This window comes from Chrysemys picta, chromosome 1 (assembly GCF_011386835.1).
Source record: "Chrysemys picta bellii isolate R12L10 chromosome 1, ASM1138683v2, whole genome shotgun sequence".
Classification (NCBI taxonomy): Eukaryota; Metazoa; Chordata; order Testudines; family Emydidae; genus Chrysemys; species Chrysemys picta.
This window is the reverse complement of record NC_088791.1, coordinates 103,486,618-103,512,619: the sequence shown is the minus strand read 5'-3', so window position 1 is coordinate 103,512,619 and position 26,002 is coordinate 103,486,618. Positions and strand designations below refer to the sequence as shown.

The 26,002-nt window shown below is 44.9% G+C and overlaps 1 protein-coding gene across 5 annotated transcripts in view; it reads right to left on the bottom strand.

The window, feature by feature from the left end:
* ATP6V0A4 (ATPase H+ transporting V0 subunit a4) overlaps window positions 1-18,699 on the bottom strand; it is a 54,660-nt gene extending 35,961 nt beyond the window's left edge. The window contains exons 1-7 of one of the 5 annotated variants that reach the window (XR_006174775.2): window positions 18,421-18,699; window positions 14,103-14,297; window positions 11,346-11,424; window positions 7,732-7,826; window positions 4,778-4,903; window positions 4,284-4,378; window positions 627-753 (exon numbers count right to left, since the gene is read on the bottom strand). Coding sequence is in view for 4 of the 5 variants with exons in the window: in XM_008171137.4 (XP_008169359.2) it covers window positions 627-753; window positions 4,284-4,378; window positions 4,778-4,903; window positions 7,732-7,826; window positions 11,346-11,424; window positions 14,103-14,219 (639 nt within the window). In the remaining variant the exon portion in view is untranslated. Of the gene's footprint in view, window positions 1-626; window positions 754-4,283; window positions 4,379-4,777; window positions 4,904-6,806; window positions 6,901-7,731; window positions 7,827-8,164; window positions 8,254-11,345; window positions 11,425-14,102; window positions 14,298-18,420 lie in introns of those variants that run through there. The other 4 variants (XM_008171137.4, XM_024107783.3, XM_042851639.2 and 1 more) reach the window with 4 other exon arrangements.
* Window positions 18,700-26,002: the final 7,303 nt, after the last annotated feature.

The window sequence follows — 26,002 nt, the reverse complement described above, 5'->3', positions numbered from 1 at the left end:
CAGCATGTCTCTTACTATATGGATTAGCCTCTTTGAATCATAGAATCATAGAATATCAGAGTTGGAAGGGACCTCAAGAGGTCATCTAGTCCAACCCCCTGCTCAAAGCAGGACCAATTCCCAGCTAAATCATCCCAGCCAGGGCTTTGTCAAGCCGGGCCTTAAAAACCTCCAAGGAAGGAGACTCCACCACCTCCCTAGGTAACGCATTCCAGTGTTTCACCACCCTCCTAGTGAAATAGTTTTTCCTGATATCCAACCTGGACCTCCCCCACCGCAACTTGAGACCATTGCTCCTTGTTCTGTCATCTGCCACCACTGAGAACAGCCGAGCTCCATCCTCTTTGGAACCCCCCTTCAGGTAGTTGAAGGCTGCTATCAAATCCCCCCTCATTCTTCTCTTCTGGAGACTAAACAATCCCAGTTCTCTCAGCCTCTCCTCATAAGTCATGTGCTCCAGACCCCTAAACATTTTTGTTGCCGAGTTTTGTTGAACCCCAGTTTTAACTAAGGTGGCAGGTACAGTAGAGTGGCAGAGGGTTATCATGGCAGTAGTTTGGGTTTCTCTAAAGGTGTGTGTGAGTGCGCATATGAAGTGGGAAGAGGTGAAGCAGGAGTATACCTACCGTAATAGGGTCCTCCAGGGCGGTGTCCATTTCAGTGTACCTCAAATAGATGTTTCCCCTGCAGGCTCTCCACAGTAAACGCTCAAAAGGCACCATCCTTTCCCTTTTTATCACCCCTGCTGTGAATCTAGGCAGTGTTAACAAGACAGATAAATGGCAGGCATATTTTCAATATTTTTGAACATGTACCACACTGGGTTGTATAATCATTAAGGCTCCATAGTCTATGTTAGACTGTATTTATATTCAAATCCGACCTGGGACCCTGGCTACAGGTGTGGCTGTAGTTAGTTGAGGCCTCTATATTAAGAGAAGTTCAAGCACAGATCTTACTTCTTAATCTATTCACTTTTCTCTAACTTTTTAGGGGGCCATTAGCCCACCTGTCTGTTTCATGACTGGGGAGGGAGGGAGAGAAAAAGGTTCATTCTCTTCTTAAATATGTGAAGCGGATATAGTGATGGTGAAAGGCACGTGGCTGACCGCACTGGAAACTGACATACTCTCTATACACACAGCCGGTACAGCACAGGCAGGGCATGTGAGTTTCACCACATTGACCGACCAATGTACCTCGCCCTCAACCTGACGAGGTCAAAGGTTTAGAGCAGAGTTCAGTTTCCTGGCTTTCTCTCCCTCTTAATCTAGCCCAAGGCTGGTGTAACTAAGCCCTGACCCAAGGCAATCTTGCTATCATGAGGGCCACTAAGGAACTGCCTACTTTACAAAACACCACTGTATGGGGATTTAACCATGACTAGCTGCACAGTGCTGAACGTGACTTGTCTTGGCCAACATTGCTGCAAAGTCACAATCAGCATCATGCCATCTGACTCGACTGCATTCAAACTCAGTGCAGCTTTCTACTGTAGACAAGCCCTGAGTGTAAACTGCAATGGTGGTTTCTGTGATGTGCACATCTGTCATAAGAACATAATGGCCATACTGGGACAGAACAATGGTCCATCTAATGCAGTATCCTAAATTCTAACAGTGGCTGATGTCAGACACTTTGGAAGGAATGAACAGAACAGAGCAATTTATTGTAGATCCATCCCCTGTTGTCCAGTCCCAGCTTTTGGCAGTTGGAGGTTTTGGGACACCCGGAGTATGGGGTTACATCCCTGACCATTTTGGCCAATAGCCATTGATGGACCTATCCTCCATGACTTATCTAATTGTTTTTGGAACCCAGTTATACTTTTGGTCTTCACAATATCCCCTGGCAACGAGTTCCAAAGGTTGAGTGTGCGTTGTGTGAAGAAATACTTCCTTTTGTTTGTTTTAAACCTGCTGGCTATTATTTCATTGGGAGACCCCTGGTTCTTGTGTTATGTGAAAGGGTAAATAACACTTCCTTATTTACTTTCTCCACACCAGTCATGATTTTATAGACCTCTATCATATCCCCCCTTAGTTGTCACTTTTCTAAGATGAACAGTCCTATTCTTATTAATTTCTCCTCATACAGAAGTTGTTCCATACCCTTAATCATTTTTGTTGCCCTACTCTGTATCTCTTCCAATTCTAATATATCTTTTTGGAGATGGGGCAACCAGAAGTGAAGTCGTTATTCAAGGTGTGGGCATACCATGGATTTACAGAGTGGCATTATGATATTTTCTGTCTTATCTATCCATTTCCTAATGGTTCCTAACATTCTGTTCGCTTTTTTGACTACCGCTGCATACTGAGCAGATATTTTCAGAGAACTATCCAAAATGACTCCAAGATCTCTTTCTTGAGTAGTAACAGCTAATGTAGATCCCGTCATTATGTCCGTATAGTTGGATTATGTGTGCATTATCAGTGTGCATTACTTGCATTAACATTGAATTTCATCTGCCATTTTGTTGCCCAGTCGCCCAGTTTTGTGAGATCCCTTTGTAACTCTTTGCAGTCTGCTTTAGACTTAACAATCTTGAATAATTTTGTATTGTCTGTAAACTTTGCCACTTCATTGTTTACCCCTTTTTCCAGAACATTTATGAATACGTTGAACAGCACTGGTCCCAGTACAGATCCTTGAGAGGCCCCACTATTTACCTTTTTCCTCTGTGAAAACTGACCATTTATTCCTACCCTTTGTTTCCTATCTTTTAACCAGTTACTGATCCATGAGAATACCTTCCCTCTTATCACATGACTACTTAGTTTCCTTAAGAGCCTTTGGTGAGGGAACTTGTCAAAGGTTTTCTCGAAGTCCAAGTACACTATATCCACTGGATCAGCCTTGTCCACATGCTTGCTGACCTCAAAAAATTCTAATAGATTGGTGAGACATGATTTCCCTTTACAAAAGCCATATTGAACTCTTCCCTAATATATCATGTTCATCTATGTGTCTGATAATTCTGTTCTTTACTATAGTTTCAACCAATCTACCTGTATTGGAGTTAGACTTACTGGCCTGTAATTACTGGGATCACCTCTGGAGCCTTTTTAAAAATCGGTGTTACATTAGCTATCCTTCAGTCATCTGGTACAGAAGCTGATTTAAATGATAGGTTACATACCACAGTTAGACATTCTGCAATTTAATATTTAGTTCAATTCTTCAGAATTCACCCTTCAGAATTCTTGGGTGAATACCATCTGGTCCTGGTGACTTATTACTGTTTAATTTATCAATTTGTTCCAAAAGCTCCTCTAATGACTCCTTAATCTGAGACAGTTCCTCAAACGTGTCTCATAAAAAGAATGGCTCAGGTGCGGGAATCTCCTTCACATCCCCCGCAGTAAAGACTGATGCAAAGAATTCATTTAGCTTCTCCACAATGGCCTTGACTTTCTTGAGTGCTCTTTTAGCACCTTGATAGTTCAGTGACCCCACTGATTGTTTTGTGGACTACCTGCTTCTGACGTACTTAAAATAAATTTTGCTATTCCTTTTTGTGTCTTTTGATAGTAGCTCTTCAAATTCTTTTTTGGCCTGCCTAATTGCATTTTAACACTTCACTTGTCAGAATATATGCTCCTCTCCACTTTCCTCACTAAGTTTCCCAGAGGCCACTCAACAGCTGTCAGTGATTTTCAGTTACTAGGCACATTTGAACCAGTGACCTGGAGCTGAAAGGCTGTCCATCCCATTTAGCAATACTCTGAGCCATAAAGATCAGTTTTTTAATCATCTATTGTCTCCTTCAAAACACTAATGTTGCTTTCATTTTAATCAATGAGTTATAATTAAGAGACTGAAAAGCAGCCTGTACTAAGCTATTTGAAGATAGGAACTGAATTCAGCAAACCTCTAAGGCTACGTCCTCACTGGGGGTGGGGGTGGGGGAGGTGGATTTAAGATACGCAAATTCAGCTTGCGAATAGTGTAGCTGAATTCGATGTATCGGAACCGACTTACTCCACCGTGAGGACGGCGGCAAATCGACCTCCGCGGCTCCCCCATTGACGGCACTTACTCCTACCTCCCCTGGTGGAGTACAAGCGTCGATTCGGGGATCGAATGTCGCGTCCCGATGAGACGCGATAATTCGATCCCCGAGAGATCGATTTCTACCCGCCGATTCAGGCGGGTAGTATAGACGTAGCCTAAGACTGGGTCACCGTGCTGAAACCAGCTTATTAATGCTGGTGGAAGTAAAAGGGAAGGGTATATTTGCACTGGCCTTATTAAAGCTATAAGTCTATAGCCACACTGACCCCAACTTTGCAGCCACTGCGGCCGGAGTACTTCTTAATTCCAACAGACCAGAAGTGTCTTCGTTGAAGAAATCATCTGGTAGATTGGTTTCTGTCTGAAAGCAGAAATCATCATTTTCTTTTGAAATTATTTTAAAAACACTAACATATTCCAATGGGTTTAACTGTTGTCACATCTTTACTGTTGCTATTGTTTGTCTGAAGACAGTTTTCTACAGAGAGCTAGACCAAGTGTCAAATTTTCAAGTGTCTAAGTGACTTAGGAGCCCATGAGATTTAGGCACAGAGAAGCCTGAGACGCAATGAGCCTTAGGTTCACCAAGGCATTTTGGAAAATTTGACCTCAAATCCGCAGTAAAGGAAATCTGGAATCTTTTTAACCCCCCTCAAAAATAAAGCCAAAAGCATAGACAACTTAAAAATTTATCAACCCCTCTGCGAAAAAGAAAGAAGGACAAAGTGGACAGATAGTAACACATCTGAAGAACTCTCACCTCAAAGAAGTCCTGAGTTTTCTTCAGGAGATGTTTTAGTTCAGTCAGTTCTAGAAAATTCTGTTTCAAGGTTTGTTGGTTCTGAGTGGCTTCCTGCAGCTCACCCTCCAGTTTCTCCAAAACTGTCTGTTTACAACCAAAACAAAACAGGAAAGATGCAAGACAGGCCCAGTTATCCTTTTACATGCTGCCACATCCCTGTCAAAAGGACTGTAAAATAATATGGGCAGACATGTATGATTGTGCAATGAACATTTTAAAATATGCATCGGCTGTTTAGGTATATGCACACAGCTATCAAACCCTTGACCTTCCCCCTGCCACCCTCTCTGTTACATGCAGTGACTCGAAGTTATATTTAGGCACTAAATTAGGCAAGCCAGCAGACCATCATTCTACGTGAAGATAGATCATGGTCTCGTCTCAGACAAACAGTGACGGTCAATCTTGATTAAAACCAATCAGTTTGTAAACTTCATTTCCTGTTGGACTAAAAGCAGACAAACTCTGTGCTTTTGAGTCTACGGGTTCTTTTAGGACACATCATAGCCCAAACCAGCAAGGTGCTGAATGCAGCCTCCGAGGTTCAGAACAGCCTCAACTCCCAGATTTCACAACAGACTTCAATGGGGATAGAGGGCTCATGGCACCCTTGCAGAATAGGATCTAAATCTTTGAGGGACCCATTTACCAATGTTCAAAATATCAGGTTTCCTCCAATCATCATTGCTAATCTCCACAGCAAAAGTAACATGGCAAAAGGCTATTCTTTCCTATGAAACCATGGGGGTTTTCATGACTGGGAATAGGTCATGAATAGGCCTTTGCTGGGATTTTCAAAGGGGTCTAAAAGAACTGCCTGCCTCCCTTAGGATCTTTAAAAATCCCAGCTGTAGTCAATGTGCTAAAACAGTCAGATGTTTCAACCTAGCTGTCAGCAATTCAAGAAGAAATAATCCAGCCCTGAATGTAGTGGTTACAGCACCAGGTTTCATGTCAGTGCAAACAGCCCTGGTGTTCTGGTAAAAGCTTCTACTAACCTAGCTGGCAGTCAAAACAGGGTAGGGAACAAATGGTATAAAAGGGGAAGTCTATAGACACAAAACATTTAAAAAAAGAAGAGCAAGTGGATTAAACCTCAGAAGACCCTTCCAGTACACCAGGAGGCTTGGAATAAATAAATTCTGTCTCTGATCAACTCTGTGGAGAAAATACATGACTGGAAGTCAGGAGTCTGATTTTCTGCCGCTAACTGGGTATGTGAGAGAGCAAGTTATTTAACCTCTCTGTTCCTAAGTTTCCCCCCTGTAACAATGGGGATCATTAGGCAAACTCCCCTTTGTACTAAAGCACTCCAATCTATGTCTGGGAAGTGATATATAAATACAGTATTATTCATCTACTACACAGGGTTGTGCCACAACTACAGAATAACATGGCTAACCCATGAGCATTTTCAGAGTGGTAGCCGGGTTAGTTTGTATCAGCAAAAACAACGAGGAGTACTTGTGGCACCTTAGAGACTAACAAATTTATTTGGGCATAAGCTTTCGTGGGCTAAAACCCACTTCATCAGATGCATGGAGTGGAAAAAAACAGTAGGCAGGTGTATATATACAGTAACTCCTCACTTAAAGTCGTCCCAGTTAACGTAGTTTCGTTATTACGTTGCTGATCAATTAGGGAACATGCTCGTTTAAAGTTACACAATGCTCATTTGACAGCCGCTTGCTTTGTCCACTGCTTGCAGGAAAAGCAGCCTGTTGCAGCTAGCTGGTGGGGGCTTGGAACCAGGGTGGACCGGCAGCCCCCCCATCGGCTCCCCGTTTCCCTAAGTCCTCTGTGAGGCAGCCGCCCAGCAGGCTATCAATTGCCAGCAGTTCAGCTGTCCCTCCCCCCACTGCCCTGTGCTGCTCCTGCCCTCTGCCTTGGAGCTACTCCCGGGAGCCTCCTGCTTGCTGTACAGGGGGGAAATAGGAGGGCTAATGCCAGGGTGTTCCCCTCCCCCCTGCTCCTGCACCCCACTTACCCCATCTTCCATAGAGCGGGGGCAGGGGACACACATGACAGGGCTCAGGACGGAGGGAGCTTCCTGGCAGCAGCTGCCCTCTCAACTTGCTGGTCTATTTAAAAAGGCAATGTACTTAGAGTGGGGTCAGCGTACTTAAAGGGGCAATGTGCATCTCTCTCACACACACATGGTGTGTGTCTCTGTCTGCCAGGCTGTCTCCCCTCCCTCCATTCATGTTGCCTTGTAGAGTGTGAGGCTACATTAACAACAACAGGTTAACCCTTGAGGGCTCAGCCAATTGCTAGTTCATCATTTAGCAGTAAGGCATTCCCTGGGAAATAACCCACCCTCTTCCACCTTCTGACTTCACCATCTCAACCAAGCTTCACAATCATCATTGCTGTGTACAGTATTGTTTGTTTAAAACTTATACTGTTCGTGTATGTGTGTATATATATATATATAATATTGTCTTTTGTCTGGCGAAGAAAATTTCCCTGGAACCTAAGCCCCGCTATTTACATTAATTCTTATGGGGAAATTGGATTCGCTTAACATCATTTCACATTTTTCAGGAACATAACTACAACATTAAGTGAGGCGTTACTGTACACAATACATGAAAAGATGGGAGTTGCCCTCCCATCTTTTCATGTACTGTGTATATATACCTGCCTACTGTTTTTTTCCATTGCATGCATCCGATGAAGTGGGTTTTAGTGCACGAAAGCTTATGCCCAAATAAATTTGTTAGTCTTTATGGTGCCACAAGTACTCCTCATTGTTTTTTCATGAGAATTTGCCACTGGTGAGTCACTTTCCTCCACTTCTGGGACCCACATGGTTTTCCTGAGATGTTAAATATGTGGGTTTATATGTAATTTCACTCCTCTCCTGCCCAATCTTTTTCCATATGCCTTCGAGGCAGGGTAGAATTTTGTACCTCCAAATCAATCATTTCTCGAGGCAGGGGGGTCTCAGGATACTTTTCAGGTTTGAAGATCACAATCTCATTTTCCATTTCACTTTCCAGAAAGCCTGCAAGGAAAAGGCACTGTTAAGCTTTCCCTGGGGTCACTGACAGGGCCTGCGGTGGTGACCCGAATGTGACATCATGACACATGATCACAGTATTCAAATGTCATTCGACACTTATTCTAGGAGATTCACCAAATATTTGTGGAACTCTTCGACACCCAAGAATCTGGCTCCCTGGAGCTTCCCTCAGCAGCAAGGAAGCTGCTCCTTCTCCAGAGGAGATAATTGTGTACACCTGGGAATCATGACTGTAGTACGAAGTTAACCTAATCATAGACACGGCAGTGGAAAATGATCATTAGTTCATTGTGCCTGCTCTCCAGCCTGCTGTTCCTTACAATATAGTATCCAGAGGTTTCTCCAGAACAGTTTCAAATCCGCAAGGAGTGGGGCTACTCCAACCTCCCTCAGTACTCCTGGTGGAATTCTGCGCCAAAAAATTAAAAATTATGCGTACAATATTTCAAAATTCCACAAAATTCTGCATATTTTGTCAAAATAACACAATATAATCACACCAGTTTCAAATATTTTGGTCATTTATTTCAAAATACCTATCAGCAAGTAAGTCTGTAACAATACAGACCACAAAAAAGATTAAAGAAATGGTTTTTGACAAACAGATTCCTTACTAGGCATATTAATACAGAACTCTGAGTAATAATTCATTTAAACTACAGTACAGAACCATATTTCCCGCACCCCTCAGAAGTAGTGCAAAGGCTTGGGGGAGTCAGAGGTAACGGAGACACTGAGGGAGAGAAAGTACATTGCTGGGAAGGAGCCTGGGTGTGAACTTGTAGGGTTGTTGTGTATGGGTGGGAAAAGTATGGAACAAGGTTTTTTTTTGGAGTGGGGGGAGGATTGTTAGGGAGCTTCCCCCATGCAGACCCTGCCTGACCCCTAGCCTCTCCCATTCAGTCAGGCATATCTGCCCATCCTCATGTGTCTCTGTGCCCTCACTCAGCCACTCACCTGTCCTTATGTCTCCCTGTACCCCCTCCCCTCATCCCCATATGTCTCTGTGCCCACACCCAGCCACCCTCTGTCCCTGTATCCCTTCCCCATATGTCTCTGTGCCTCCACTGAGCCACCCCCTGTAGCTCTGCACCTCCTGTCCCCATGCGTTTCTGTGCCCCCACCCAGCCACTCCCGTGTCCCTATGTAGCTCTGCACTCCCTCCCCCTGTCCCCATGTGGCCCTGCATCTCCACTCCCATTCAGCCCCTGTCCCAGTCTGTCCTCCCCCACTACCCCTTATGAACCCCTGTCTGACCCCCCAGCACCCCGCGCTGTCTGTCTCCCCATAGCCTGTCTCCTGACCTAGCCCTCTGTGAAGAAGGCAGCTCTCTCTCTTCTTCCCACAATGCTGGGGAGTTGCAGCTTTGCGCTATTGCCACAGCGCCCTCTGGTGTGCAAAAGGTGGAACTGCAACAATATTTTGGCAGAAGCTTTTTTCTGCACAAAAAATTAGAAATCTGCAGGGCTCATTAATTATGTGCATGTGTAATAATGCAGAATTCCCCCAGGAGTACGTCAGGAGAATATACTGCAATAGACTAGATCCCACTTGTATCAAATGTTCCCTGCTTTCCAGCCTACATTTTTCCTGTGTTTCATTTCATACAATAGATTTATTTAGACACCTTGAACCTTGCACCTCCTTGCTTTGATATCACAAAGCCTGGGTTTGGTGCCCATGCTCCTGGACAAGGAATGAGACTGGCACCTGAGAATGGGTTTCACAAAAGCTGGCATGCTAGGCAGCTCCTCGCCTGAGCTAGCCAGTGGGAGATGCCAAAGCAAGGGGTGTGTCCTAGCCCCACCCCTCTCAGTTCACCACCTAAATCCAAGCTGGAGGGAGGTGACACCCTCTCTTGGAATTCTCTGTTGGTGCTAAGGGCCAAGTGGAATAGCTTCAACAGGCAAAACGGAGGGACCCCCATATCAAACTATCCCATAGCCCAGCGGTTAGAGCACTCGTCTGAAAGATGGCAGATCCCTGTTCAAATACCAACTCCTTTCAGCTGGCGTGAGACTTGAACCAGGGGTCTCCCGCATTCCAGGTAACCAACCTAGCCACTGGGCTAAAAGTTATGAGGGAGCTCCTCCTCCCAACCCCTCCAGTTGTTTTGTGAGAGCTCACCTGCAGGGGCCCAGTCTGGTAGGTGAGCTCTGGGCCTGCTTACCAGATTGGGCCCCACAGGTGAGTTGGGTGGAGGAAGGCTGATCTTCCCCCAGTTCACGCATCACACTGGGGCTTGGGCATCTGGATGTCTAGAGCGAGACAGCAGTGTGCGTGCTCAGAGACAGAAACACAGGGGCAGAGATAACTCCTAATGCAAAAATGTAGGCACCAAATGAGTTTCGTTGCCTGCAGCGTTTAGTGGCAGCTGACCGGGGGTTTGTGAATCCTCGTGGGGCATGATTCTGGGATTTAGGTGCCTAAAATAGCAGTTAGGTTACCTATGTCTTTTTGTGAATCTAGCCCTATATCTTTAGCCACTGACTTTTTGTTTGCACGCCCTTCAAAATCCGGACCCTGCAATGTGCTGAATGCCTTCAATTCTGCTGACTTAAATAGCTCAAAGGAACAGCAAGCCCTAACACACGCTCTCTATACTGTCCTGTCCCTGTTTATGTGCCCCACTTACAACTAACACCAACTGAAAAACTATCCCCAGCCAACAACAGCTTTCACCCTCCTCTCCCCAGCAAGCAGCACTTGTCTTAAGTATCCAGGGCCCTCTTCCAAAAGGGATATGGCTGCAGGCTGGAAGGTAGGAGACCTACGGTTTATCCCCAGATGTGCCATTGACCTACCGTGTGACACTGGACATAAAATTTAACCTCTCTGGCCCTCAATATAGCCACCTGTAAAATGTGGAGAATAGTGCTTACCCACCTTTGCAAGCTGGGTGGGGATCAGTGGGTGATTAGCACTATAAATGCTAAGTGAGTGTAATTATTTCCCCCTCACACAGTAGAAAAGTAGAAATTTTAAGGATCCTATGGACACTTCAATCGATACCATTTCCTAGCAAGCTCCAAAATGATGATGACTTTAAGAAAAAACAGCTTTAAAAAACCCCATTTTTGTTGCCTGCCGGCTTTTTAAAGAAATCTCTTGCTGGGATGGTGTGCTTTGCTGCAGGAAGTATGGTCTAATGGTTAGAACACAGGACTAGGAGTCAGGACCCCGGGTTCCACTTCCAGCCCACTTGTTATGTGATTTTATGCAGGACACTTAACCTCTCTTCTCCTGACTTTACCCATATGCAAAATAGATGTGATATATACACTCCCGTCGCCGTCCCCCTGCCAGTAGTATAGTGGCACTTAATTGGTGCATGCAAACACATCAATGCCTTCAGATGAAAACTACAAAGACTTTCTAATGAAATCTTTGCCATCTTTAGAACAAATTCCATTCAATTTTGCTAGCTAGAACACTTTGTTTTTTGAAATACTAGATTACGATTGTTCTAGAGCCAGTAGCATTGTACAAACATCTACTTACGGAGGATCCTCTCCAAGGATTCACATCTTCTGACTTCATTCACAAACTTTCTCTGGAAGCTGTTCACATTCACATTCAACTAGAAATTAAAAAACAAACAAAAAACCAAACCAACCAGGGGTTGAATGTAGATTGCCAATTGGGTGACTTTTAGTTTAACTGTATATTAGCATTGGTGAAAGATGCTGCCTTTGCATATTACTGAACCTTGTAGCCTCCTAGCCACACAACAGGCACCACACAAACAATGGGAATACAAAACTTCTTCAGACAATCACTGTGCTTCAACCTTGACTGGTATCCTTGGCCCATTCAGTCATGGCTTTGCTGGCTGTCAAAGGTCTGAGCTGGCGTAGAAAAGACTTCCTGGATTTTATAGATTTTAAGGCCAGAAGGTACTATTGGGACCTGGTACTATTGGGACCAGGTCTGACATCCTGCATAACAGGGACCACAGAATTCAGCCAATGATTCACTCAAGACAGCCTGCCCATTATCCTGACAAAGGAGAGTTCTTCCCTACAGTGCAATGGGCCACTTGCCGCTGAGGAATTGAATCAAGATCCCTGATCTCGTGTCACCAGTGCCACTGAACAGGCATCAGACAATTATTCTCCACCACTGCTGACCTCACTTAGGTATGAACTGGTGTCCTAGCAATGGGAGACTTGCTATTCTCCTGAACAAAACTCTGAATCCTCTTTCCTCTCATTTCTTTAAATAACCAAACCTCTGTTTGAGGATGTACATGCCAATGTCACAGGTGAAACTATTTGGGGTATAATTTTGTGAGGCACATTCCATATATCTTGTTTACACTAAGCAAATTACTAAATATTTATCTGCACTGATGCAGCTCCACCGGTGGAAGACATTAACCACTGCCCCCTGTCTGCAGTACAGTTTCCACCATTGCTACCAACAGCACCACTGCAGAAAAAATACTCATGAATTTTGCATATCCCATAGCAGACCCTTTTGGTCTGCTAATTCACCAAGGAGATTTCAGTCGCTATGCCATTCACTACTGGCAGGTACCAATAAATCTGTTTCAAGCATGTATAAATGCTTCATAGTCTCTTCCTTGTACAGATAAATCTCATGCTGCAGTTTTTGCTCTCCTATAACAATGTTCTTGTAGATACCCACTTTGGAAAACCACCAGGGGTAACCATGTGATTTAGGTGGGTGAGAGGGATTGACTTTAAGGATATGCAAATGATGCCTAATTGGCATGCAGAGAAATGGTTCAGATTTTCTTAGCTGAATCTAACTTCTGGCATCAGGCTCAGATTTAGCTGATGAACTGGAGGAGCAGCATCTTCCTTGATGGGTTTAGATTTTTGCAGAAGCACCACACTGGGCATATTCTTCAATCACGCATAATTAGCATCACATGGAGATATTGCATTGCTCATCTTTACTATAGAGACTACAATTCCCAGCAAGCAATGCTCTATCTGGAGCCAAGATGTCTCTGCTCTGGTTATGATAGAGCTCTTTGGATGTAATCTCTATGGATCGTATCTCCATTTTAAGTTATGGGCGAGGGTGGCCACAGACTGCATTGAAGGGTAGTAGACACCCTTGGACTCCAGCAGTTCCAAATGCCTCCCCTTACAAGATACTATAATTCTCTCAGAAGAAACCCCCTTTACTGTAGATAGTTCAGACTGTGGCTGTTTACCATACTGTATCTGGCCTTAAACAGACATTTAAATAAACCTTTGCTTTCAATTTTCAGACAGTGACACTGTTCAGGTAATCCGATCAAACGATCGTCCTGCCATGACATGGGTTCCAACTGGAAAGTCAATGAAAGGAAGAGTATTATGTGTAACAGTAAACTCAGAGTAATTATTGTTATAGCAGAACCTCAGAGTTACGAACACCAAAGTTATGAACTGACCAGTCAACCACACAGCTCATTTGGAACCGGAGTAAGCAATCAGGCAGCAGCAGAGACCAAAAAAAAAAAAAAAAAGGCAAATACAATACAGTACTATGTTAAATGTAAACTACTAAAAAAAAGGGAAAAGCAGCATTTTTCTTTTGCACAGTAAAGTTTCAATGCTGAATTAAGTCAATGTTCAGGTGTAAACTTTTGAAAGAAAAACCACAATGTTTTGTTCAGAGTTACGAACAATCTCTATTCCCGAGGTGTTTGTAACTCTGAGGTTTTACTGTATTTGTATTCGAGTAGTGCCTAGAGGTCCAAGTAAGATCAGAGTCCCAATGTCCTCTGTATATAGACAGACTGTCTCTGCCTCCACAAGTTGACAATCTAAATAGACAAGACAGACAAATGGAAATATTTTTATCCCCATTTTACAGATGGGGAACTGAGGTGCAGTGAAAATAAGTAACTGGCCCAAAGACCTGCAGGCAGTCTATGGCAGAGCTGGGAATTGAACCCACATCTCCCAGTCCACTGCCTTAACCCCAAGGCCATCCTTCCTTTCTAGAGCAAGGCAGGTATTTACAGTCTTTATGCCAAGCCCTTCCAGCATAGGTGCTGGAACTAGAGATGCAGGGGGGTCTGCCGCACCCCCTGGCTTGAAGTGGTTTCCATTATAGACGGGGCTTACGGTTTGATTCTCAGAACCCCCACTATACAAATTGTTGCAGTGCCCCTGCCTTCCAGATTAATCCACTGTCCCAGCAGGTCCATCTTTTAGAACCCAACCACATTTATAGTGGCCCTTTAATAGCCGATATCCCAACATTCCTACCCGAGAGCCTCTCGTAACTACTTACATCTCTGAACTGGACCAGGCCCAGCTCGCCAAGCTCTGCAACGCAGCAATAGGCAGCCTCCACCTGGAGAAACAGCTGCGTCAGACACATCTCCTCACTCCGGAACATCGACGCCATCTCGCTCACTCTCGTTCTGCACCAGTGTTGATGGGAGAATTAAGGTGGCGGCGCTGCCTCGTTTGCCTTGTGAGAAACCTTAAAATGTAAAGGGCTGTATAAATGCTGGCTTATTAAGCCAATACAATGAAAGCTAATTGCTGGGCATCCAGAACACCATCTGCACCTTCGGTAACAATTAGGGCTGTCAAACGATTAAAAAAATTAATCGTGATTAATGGCAAGAAACTGCGATTAATTGCGATTCATTCTTTTTAATCAAGTTAATTTGTTTGGAACCACTTTCCACAGCTACCTCCATGCCATTCTGCAGCCAGAACAAAGAGCCATTCAGCCATGCACCCTCCTGCCCACCCAGACACAGCCCTCAGCTTGGGGGCAAGGGGTGTAGGACTGTTATGACAGCAGGAGAAACCACCCTCCCCTTTATAGTGAGGATCCAACTGCTTCCCCCATCACTTTCATGGCCCTCCTGTGGCATAAAAGGGGGCAGAATGCAGCCAAAGGTCAGTACCCCTGTATATAAAAATATATGGTCTTTGTCCGAGTTACTAACGCATTAGGGAGACTGGATGAATTTTAGGCATCTAGTTTGCTTCTCCCTATTTACACCTCACAACTCTCCAGAGAGAAAATCAGGGAGAGAGAATCCAGAAAGGGAGCCCGGTCCACCTCTCCCACCTTCAATCCTCTGTCTCCTCACAGTCCCTCCAGTTCTCCTCCTCCCGCTAGCTGCGTGAGGAGTGGGCCTGGGGAGGAGAGCAGCACGGAGAGGGCTCTCTACACAGCACAACCCGCAGGGGAGGAAGAAGTGCTGCAGCACAACAAACACAACAGTGTTTCTTCCTCTCTTGAAGGCAGTAGCCATGTCTCCCGCAGAGTCATCATCATGGCAGGGTGGAAATTTAGCTGTGGGGTGGGGAGGGGTGCATGCTTGTCATGGGAGGTGAGTCTCGCAGGTCTTCTACATCAAACAGGTGAGTGAATCCTGCCCTCTCCTCCTCTCCCTGTGCCCAGCGTAGGATCTGGACACTTCAGATCACCCAAAGGTGGGTGATTAATGTAAGCGGGGGAATGGTCCCGCTATTGTGGGGAACTTTCCTGGCTTCTGCACTACCCCGGTGAAGTGGGCTAGCGAAAGGATCCGAGTCCTCGCTCCCACTTCCTTTACCCAGAGGCCTCCCTGCCCTTGAGGACTCCCCTTCCACTCTCCTGTCTGGCAGTGTCCTCGTAAACCCCGACAAGGCTGGGCCCAGGATTCCTGGGGGGCTCGACCCCCAACCCTGCTGTGGTCACCCAGGACAGGGACTAGGGTGTCCCCACTCCGGGGTACTCTCTCTGTACTGGGCACCTCCCTGACACACTGATCATTTCATACAATTTAAAGCAAATACAAGTTGTTTAATTAACAATTAATTTTAAAAAAGAATAAGGAAAAATGGGAAAGGTTAAAGGAAAACACATCACCCTGCTCTGTGGCAGGGAACATTACAAACAGTGTCTCTGGAACGTCAGGGCAGTTCAGTCTGTTCCTCGTAGGTCCCAGGCCTCCTTCTCAGGCCCTGGCTGTGTTGCAGGGACGCTGTGGGTTGGACACTTGCTCTGGTGGTGGCCACACGCTCTCAGGCTCTAGGTGGCAGGACCCTTCTTCCCAGCGTCGCCCCCGCCCAGTCGGGGTTATGATCCCCCTGCAAGTCTGGCCTGCAAGGCCTCTTGGCTGAGGCGTCTCCCTGTGCTGGGCCCACTGCCCAGGGTCCCCCTCACTCTCCCCAGCTGCTCACCACACTCGGACTGCACACGGCTCCGGACTGCCCCAGCCCCAGCTCCAGCTCCATTCTGCCTCAGCACGGCTGCTGCTGCTGCTCTGCCTTCAGCTCCCTGGGCTGCTTGTCTGGCCTCTCTGGCTCTGGTTGCTGCAGCTCTGCCCCCAGCACAGGTCTGCTCTGCAGGCTGCTTCTGTGACTCTGCTCCCAGCTCTGACCTGCTTCCTGGCTGCTTGTCTGGCCCCTCTGGGTCTGGTTGCTACAGCTCTGCTCCCAGGGCAGCTCTGCTCTCTCTGGGCTGTGCTCTGGCTTTGGGGCTGCAGCTCTGCTCCCAGCAGCTCAGCTCAGGCCCCTGCTCTCTCCTTAGCTCGGCCCCACTCTGTCTGACTCAGGCCATTCCAGCTCACACAGAGGACGGGACCCCCCCGGCCTCCTGACTCTCTGATTAGCCTGCCCGCCCTGTCAATCAGGCTCATCTGGAGCATTGGCCTCTCCCCATTGTTCCTGGGGACTGTCAGTCTCAGGCTCCTGATTTGCCATCGACCCTGCCCCTTTTAGTGCTGGGAGCTAGCAACCAAAACACCCCCACTGAATGTTAGTAAGGGGGCAACAGTCCCCTTACATTAACATGTTTGGATGCTGAAACGGAAATTCACAGTACTGTCCACAAAAGTGATGAGCCAACAGGCCTGACATCTTGTTCCATTAAACTCATCTTGAATATAGATAGGTAAGGGAGACTGATCTGTTTCCTGTCAGTTTCACTCCTAACACAATTGCAAACACAGCAAGGGACTATTTACATCATAAAAGGAAAATCTATTTTCATTTAAATTTAAATCAACATTTCTTAGAATGTTTCATACTAATATTTGGTTTTATAAAATGCTTTCTTGCTTGCTTGCTTTCACAAAGGGCCTATTTTCAAAATAAGGCACATGTGATGACATAGGCAAAATGTATATGCAATTTTTCATTTGCTTTGTGCATGCTATATCACTATTTACATTAGGTAACTGCACATGCAAACTGCAGATAATCATGTCACTGATCATTCATGCATGTAATCAGCTAATTTCAATGCACAAACATAGTAATCACTTGGCCAGAAGAAACATGCAATTGAATACATTATTTCCATGGCTAACCTGCTCTCTTTTTCAACCCAATCTTGCAATGCTTATTCCTAGTAGGTCTGCAGGTGTTCAAATCACCTCTTATTTAAAGCACATTAAAAAAAAACACCCTAAAAATAATAGATGAGTTTTACAAAATGTGTTAAATGGCCTGATTTATGGAGATCCAATGAAGTTAATGATTCGTATGGAGAGTCAATGCATATCCTTTTTCCTCTGAGCTTTCATTGCATCACTCACTGTACCTGTTCACTAAGTAGTTTAAGGTATAGAAAAACAAAACATTTGATAATTAATAACTTGCTAAAAATATATATATATCGTCTGTCAGTTTCACATGGCTGAGATAGGATGCGAGCAATACAGCTGGTTGGGAATTTCACAATAAAACATTTTTTCCATCAGAAAATACAGATCATCAAAACCTAAATTGTTCAGTTTCAACAAATCTCCCCATTTGAAAAGATTTGAAAAGAAAAGTTTCCAATTTGTTGAAACAGCTTATTTCAACATTTATGAACCAAAATTTCCATCTTTCATTTTGAAATTGTAGGTAATTTATATACTTTAAAGGTTTAAAAAAGTCAAGATTGAAATCCATTCTCAAATTAACATTTTTTCAGAAGGAAACGTTTTGATTGACCCAATCCAAAGTGAGTTGTTTTTTTTTTTTAAATCAGATTTTTGATTTGTGAAAATTTTCAAGATTTCAGACTGGAAAATTATTTCCTGCCCAGCTCTAATGAGCATAGTAGAAGTTTCTCATTTACTTTAGACTTGCATCTGAAGAAGTGAGGTTCTTACCCACGAAAGCTTATGCTCCCAGTACTTCTGTTAGTCTCAAAGGTGCCACAGGACCCTCTGTTGCTTTTTACAGATTCAGACTAACACGGCTACCCCTCTGATCATTTACTTTAGTCACTATTTAATTAATACGGAATATAGCCCCAATCTGAGTTGCTGTCAGTTTTCTCTTCCTCAAAATTCTTCAGTTTCACAAAGGGATAGCTAAACAATCATCCGCAGTTACTCCATTTGTGATCTCCTAAGTTATAGTTAGAATGAACACACATTTAGATATAGTTGTAAGAGTTAGTTGTTGATTTAAAAAGAATATTAATGTGTGTCATCCGGTCAATGACCAAAAAAATTTATGTAGGCTGCTTCCTTAGCGGGGCTGGGAGGAGAACAGCCGATCAAGTCTTAACAATTCTAATGGTAGTTCTACAACAATGAAAATGTTGCATTTTGGCTTAGCTAGCTAGAATTCTCGTGTTAGGTAATATGAATGCCCGTTCTTACCTTGATCACCTGCTCTTTATGGAGCTTGAAGAATTCTGGAACTACTTCCAACTCTACTGAGCAGCAAATGAAGGACTGAAGTAAACTTTTCTTTCTTTAACATATCTTTAGAAACTAGTTCTTTTAAGGACTGAACTGGTCTAGACCAGAGAAGAGAGACCCTTTTTGTCCTAAAACAATCACAGAGTGAAATGGATCAGGAGCTGTCTGGCTCATTCTAAATTTTTCATGTCAGATCTGTGACAAGAGTTGGCTGTTTTGTCAGCGTGCAGAGTGTTGTGATTAATAACAAATTGGCCATGCCTCCTTGCACCTCCAAGGTGCTCTCAAACGAAAATGAACTTTTGTAAAGTGCTGTACTCTGAGAAGTATAAACCAATGAAAGCTCATTCAAATATTGGTTAAAGAAATAGCAATCCCCAGGAAACAGAGAAAACTTTCAAGCTGTTTCTCACACATCTCTTTTTATCAGCTTTAAGGCAAAGATACAATACTGGAGATCAAATAGGAACAAGGAGAGATTTATGACTTTCTTCCAGCCAAACATTGGTATGAGGTTAATGTGGAATGTTCACACCCCAAAAAGAGGTTCTATCAGGAGTATTATGTTAGTGATCATGAATGCTGATTTCATGGACCTTTATTTTTATTGGTTTGTGTGATGGGAAATGGATGCTTTATATTCCTTCCCCTCAAATGCTAAAGAAAAAAGACTCAGTGAAATCCTGGCTCCGGTGAAGTCAATGGCAAAACTCCCATTGATTTCAAGGGCGTCAGGATTTAACCACATGATTTTTTTCCTTTTGAAAACTGTACTATTAAAGTGAACTTTAGTACTCATGAAAACTACTACACTGTGAGACCCAGAGACTTGAAGTCCTTTACTCCTCAACATGCCGAGCAAAGGGGAAGCAGGGAGGGAATGGGGTCTCAGAGGGACGGTCCCTTCTAGGGTCTCTCCTGGGGTGGGGAATCTTATGCATTACCCCTTGCTCAGGGCTGTGGACTAAGGGTACTTCTACGCTGCAGCTGGGAGAATCCTTCCCAGTACAGGTAGACAGATGTGCTGGCTCTGCTCAAGTTAGCTGGGGGCAGAGCCATCCCTTGGGTACGGCGAATTCGGGCGACCGCCCTGGGCACCGCACTTTGGGGGGCCCCACACTTGGATAAAATTGTGAGGAGCTGGGCGGGGAGGTGAGGTGGGCGAATGGGGTGGGGAAGCAAACGGGGAGGCAGGTGGGCGAATGGGGTGAGGAAGCAAACGGGGAGGCAAGCGGCAGGCGGGCGGGCAGAGAGGAGGAGAGCGGTGGTCGGTCGGGCTGTGGGGGTGAGGAGGTAAGCGGCGGCCACTGGCAGCCCCCCTATGAGAACTTCTCCCTCCACCCAGCACCTCCTGCCCACCCCCAATCAGCACCTCCCACTCCCTCTCAGCGCCTACCGCCCACCGCAGATCAGATGTTTCACAGTGACAGGAGACACTGGGGGGAGGGGAGAGGAGCGAGGGCGCAGCACGCTCAGGGGAAGGGGCGGAACTGGGTGGGGAAGAAGTGGGGCGGGGCTTTGGGAGACAGGGTAGAGTGGGGGCAGGGCCTGGGCTGAGCTGGGGGGAAGGGGAATCATCCCCCGGCAGATTAGAAACCCGGCACCTATGTCCCAGGCCCCACATCTCCCTAGGTGTGGCCCTAGCTGGGAGTAGCATAGGCATCAACTCACCCTAGCCACCTAACTATGCACCCAGGGGTCCGGATGTGTTTGTACTCAGGCAGTTAGCCCAAGCTGCAGTCCGTGCTATTCCTGGTGACACTGCTATTTTTAGCATGTTAGCTCAAGCAGAATTAGTGTGTCTGTCTACCCATGCTGGGAAGCACACTCCCAGCTGTAATGTAGACATACCCTCAAAGGCACAATAGAGCACTATATGAATAAATTGTACTTGTGTGATTGGACGAACAGCTCCCAAGGTCGGCCTAGCTACAGATATATACCCCTCTACAGCTGGGGACTGGGATCCACTGGAGGGACAAAGGCCTGTCTCAAAGCAAATCATGAAGGCTAATGATAATGCACGTGACTATGTAAAAAAGGGTATTGTCTAATACCTGCAGGCTTTGGACTGTTTAAAGAGAGAACAACACACTTTCTGAGACCCAGACTTTCCTGGACACACAATACTGAGCTCACATGCGGAAAGCTACAGTTTGATCAGGTGGGGTAGACAGCCATACTGGCAGAAACAAAGAGTTTGCGAATACGTAAGGCCTACATTTTCAAACCAGTGATTCTGGGTGCCTCAGGTTTTGGTTGCTCAGCTTGAGAGGGAGGGTGCTCTGCACTTTCTGAAACACCCCCTTCTCCAATTGGGGTACCCAGAAAGTTGAGGCATCTAAAACCAGGGGTTACCTTGGAAATTTAGGCCTAAGGTTTTCATCTTGCTCAACTGGCATCCTCCAAGTGACTTTAGAGCCTAGAAACTCTGCTTGGTCCAGCCTGCTTTGTGCCTGTTTTGCTTGTGATTTGCTCCTCGTGTTCTGCCCTGTGTCAGTGAACTCTGCTTTTCATTTAAACTAGCCAGAACTGGAGGCGACAGCTGTTGAACTGAGGTACTTACTGTCAGGAGAAGAAACTTCATCTCTGATCTTCAAGAGGATGCAGGCAGGAGTGAAGTAACTGGCTTCAGTACTATTGGGATCCAGGACGGGGTCCTATTGGGATCCTGCTAAAGGACCTCCCCCCAGCCTAAGGGGAGGATCCACAGGACCTGGAACCAAGTGATTCCAGGGGACAACTAATGAGATAACAGGGACAGGAGTGAGGTCAAAGGGCCAAACGAAGGGAACCGGAGGGGGACACCGAGCAGAGAACACTGGACAGTGCCCACTAGTCCTCGAAGGCATCAAGGGAGCCAGCGGATGCCGCCCAGAGGAACTCTGCCCGGATGCGTGAGCAGACGGAGAATCGGAAATAGGCCCCACAGTCACAGGAGACCCCATCGGCCAACCTCCTCTCCCTGGTTTTATAGATGGCAATTTTAGCCAGGGCCAGGAGGAGGTTGACCAGGAGGTCCCATGACTTTGTGGGGCCACGGATAGGGAGAGTTGCATTTCCCCACCCAAATAGTGCTGTGAAGGAGCTGGCACAGGTCAGAGTGAGCATTGCCAAACAAAGGGGATGCTAAGCTTGGTTATAATGCTAAGAGAACAGAAATCATCATTCATTCATTGGCTGAGGTGTACGGATCCAATAAAATAAATTGGCTACTCAGGATCTCCCGTGTTAAGTCTAATATCTAAACCATAAGTTCACCTTCCCTCCCAACAACTAGCCTAGTTTTGTTCCTAACCATTTAGTACAAACAATCAAACTCTTCCCATTTTTATTCACAACCTTTCAGTGGCAGGCCCAGAATGACATTCAAATACTGTCCTAGAAGGTAGCTGGGAGAGGGGCCTGGTATTTCCAGACATGCAAACATCACAAGCTGAGCACTGCTAAGATCCCTCCTACGTTGGAGACTAAATCTAATTAGTTGACACTGAGTGAATATAGAGAGCAGTAATAAAGCTGGATCTCCATTTTTATTACCTTCACAGACTCATGATAGAAGCTGAAAGGATAATCCAGTTCATTCCTTTGACATTTTGAACGCAGAACATTATTAAAAATAATATTATTAAAGATCAGATTGTCACTGGTGGCGACCAGACACAAGAGCAAATTCTATTTAGAAGAGTCCCTCCCCCATATGCGGTGCCTAGGTTAGCAGTGAGTGTGTGTGTGTGTGCGCGCGCGTCTGTGGGGGTGGGTGTTTTCTAATTAGTACTGTATCTGGGCCTCGAATCAGGAGCCCCATTGTCTATATGCAGCAGCTGTGTCAAGTGGAATTAAAGGGAGCCTCTTTCTAACGCAGCCAGAAGGAACTGTGCAGCAATGATTTATGCAATTGCTAGGGTGCTGGAGGGACAAAGGGAAGGGAAAGGAAAGCACATTAAGGTCACACTATCGTGGACCAGTCAAAGTAGCAAACCTAGCACTGGCTGGCAAACCCAAAACCTCGAACTTGATTTTGTTCCGAAGCGTTTAACACAGAACGACATTGCATTTGCTAAGAGAGTCTCACAATATCTTTTGCAAATTCCCCCCGATTTTTTTTGTTCTCAAACACAGCACCAAAAATGTTATTGAGAAAAGTTAGCCAATGTTCATTTTGATAACCACATCAATAACATTTTTGCTTTAGAATTTCAACAACAAAAATATCCAAAAAACCCATGAAAGACAATCAGCTATTCACATGCTGAAAGTTAGGTACATGTGTAAACACCGTCTTGAGTTGGAGCTGTGAGGGGGCCACCGCAGAAAGCACCGAGTCCCCAAACGTAAATATGACAAACTAAAGGGGAGGGGAGACCAAGGGGGTTTGGAGCCACTGAACACCTCCGCCCTCCTCCCCCGCCCCCAACAAATCTCTTTTCTAACCATGGACCTGGAGGTTTAGTTACTCACAGGGAAGGTGCAAAGAGATAAAGGCTTATATGATCGATATCAAGACTAGATCAGGGCTATCAGGGACTTTAAGACATTTTATTGAGCATTAGCTCTGCAGTCCTCTTTTGCCGTATGAGCAGGATCTTTGTACATAACACTCTGAATGTTAGAATCCGGGAACCGCAATAAACAAAACTAAGCTTGGACGCAATCACATCAACACTCAAGCGCGTGTATATTACTACTCTTGTGAGTCATCCCACTGACCTGAGTCAAGTTTGCAGGATCAGGGCATCTGATTCTATTTGTACACAGCTCTATCATACAAATATATTCTGAATGGCTACATCAAATATGAACAGGTACCTTTTCTTTACACCAAAGCTGCCCTCCTTCACAGCAATAGTGAAAACAACCGTAGGCAGGTATGCTGAAGATAGAGTAGGGAACAAAGATGAAACTGATTACAAAATGCTTCATTTGAAAAAGGAGATTTGCTCTCTTTTTACTTGACAGTGGTGTGCCATGTACTTAATTTTCTTTGCTCTAGTGCAGTGTGTGTTGTATTGATTTAGGTATTTTGTGCTCTAGAATGCAACACATGGTACTCTTTGCTACTCTGATGTACTTCAGCACAGTTGCACTGATGCAAAGATCAGCTTTTGTTTAGAATGCAAACAGTAATCATAGGAAGTAATCTGAGGGTCACACAGTTGCAGGCAGCACGCAAAGAACATTTAGTTAAGCACAGAAACCTTAGAAGCAGTCACTATAAACCAAAAAATACACTCAAATGGTACCTAATCCCACATTTGAGATTATTATGAAAAACTGCCTAACAGATCTATTAGACTATGGAATAGCCTCCCAGGGGGAGTGGGGAAAGCCCCCTTACTTGAGTCATTTGAAAATTAACTGGGCAAGGCATTCAGCAAAATCCATAAAAGAACAATCCCTGGCAGAGGAAGGACCAAAATGACCTATATCTTTTCCATTTTTAATGTCTGTGATTCATGCACTACCCTTTCTCCTCTGGAGACTGGAGTTCAAATATTGCGATAGATCAACAGCTAAGAAAAGGTTTGATGGGTCTCCTCACACAATTTAGCAGGATTAGCAGCTTCTGCTGAAGGGAGGTGCAGCACTGAAACATTAAAGTGTTACAGCTCAGAACTGAAATAAAGCCAGAGTTGTGCATGGAGAACCTTTAACAGAGTTTACTTGAGCTCATCAATAAGCCACTAATTTCAAGCCCAATCCAAAATCCATTGCCGTCAATGGGAGTCTTTCCATTCACTTCAGTGGATTTTGGCTCTGCCCCGTCACAAAGTATCCAGCTACCAGTTGTTGTTGTTGTTGTTGTTTTTTTTAAAGGTAAAGAAACAGATCATCATGCATGTAAAATGCTCTAGAGCTGTGCAAATGCACTGAAAGCAGTATCAGTCTCTCCTGGAGGTGGAAGTATTTACATACAACCTGACAAAGGCAGTGTGAATAATGGCTACAATTGAAAAGATGCTTCATCACAGATTATTCACTAAACAACGAAGTTTCTTTCTTTCTCAAACATTTGGTAGTGCGAAGTGGGTTTTGATTGTGATCATGTCTGTAAAATGAATTCCCGTATCAACTCCCAGCAAAACCCAGAGATGAGAAATACAAGGAGGGAAGGGTGGAGTGGGAGGGAGCGCACTGGACTTTCTTCCCAGTAAACGATTTCTGTTTTTCAGGTAAGCTCATTCTCAGGTGAAAATGAAAATAAAAAACATGTATTAATGAAAGCTCTGGATACTGTAATTAGCCAGAAGCTAAGAGGATCTTATAAAATGAGTTCCAAAAGCATTCTGTATCTGGGCACTCAGATACTTTTTAAAGCATTGTCTGTTATGGGAAGGCTTATTTCTTTCAGGATCACTGTCTGATGGTTTGATCATACACACAGTTCTGTTGTCACACAAGCAAAAAACTCCACCCATAATTGCTCCACTGTCAACAGAAGGTATTTACAGTGTGTACAGAAGGCTCTGACAAGAACCAGCCATTGCAGACTGGCTAGAAGCAGTTGTAACTTCATCTGCTGTGGTGGGCAAGTAAAAAAACACCATAAAACAAAGCAGATCTGGAATGGCAGGGCCTGGTGGCTAACTGTCAATTTTCCCATTTCAGCTGTCTTGGCTTTTTATTCATTTACAGCTTGACAAGTCTTTTCTCAGGGGAAATCTCAATTGGGATAAGTCGTATTTCATCATGGAAATATTTTATTTCAAGGGCTGGGTGTTCTGAAGGGGATCAGTAAAGCGATACGGAACTTTTCACTGTCAGTATCGAACTGGTGGTAGTGCTCTCAGTCCATTCTTAGTGAACTGGTGGCTGCATCACAATTGGCGTGAATTGGATGTCTTGTTGTTAGTCTCAGCTAAGTGGCAAAGAACTACGGTATGAACAGTGAATGACCCATTCAGCTCTCCAGGTCAGAGTTAGGCCTGATTGGAAAACAATTCAATTTCACAAAAGACAGGGTTTGACATTTGTTTTTGTTTGGCCTCAGAATGAAACTGAAGTCTTGTGAAAATTTTCACAAAAGACATGAGAAAACACTCCCCCAGAATAGTGAACAGCTTGGTGCGTGGAGCACTCACCTGGGACGTGGGAGACCCAGCTTCAACTCCCCGCTCTGGCAGATGTCAGTGAAACATTTCAGTTTTGATGAAATGGGTATTTTTGACAGAAATAAGTTTAGTTGATGCTGACAATTCTTCAACCAGCTGGAGTCAGAGTGGAGGCCAGATAGCTGGGGACAAGGCCGAGGACGCTTTCCCTTCCATTGTCTGTGCTGAATCTGTCTATAAGAATAAATCAAAGACTTATTTAGCTTGGAACCTTTTGATTTCACCAGCATGAAATTGCCTATCCTATTAAATTTGCTGTCCCAACAGCTGTTCCCAGGCAGCACAAGTTTAGTGAACAAGTCACAACAGATCTCTGTGCTGACTGCACAGGCCCAGCATAGCTTTTATTTTACTTGTGCACCTGAAATTATTTGTAATTATAGCAAAAAAATGCCAATGATTTGTGCGCTGCTGGAATAAAGGTGGTT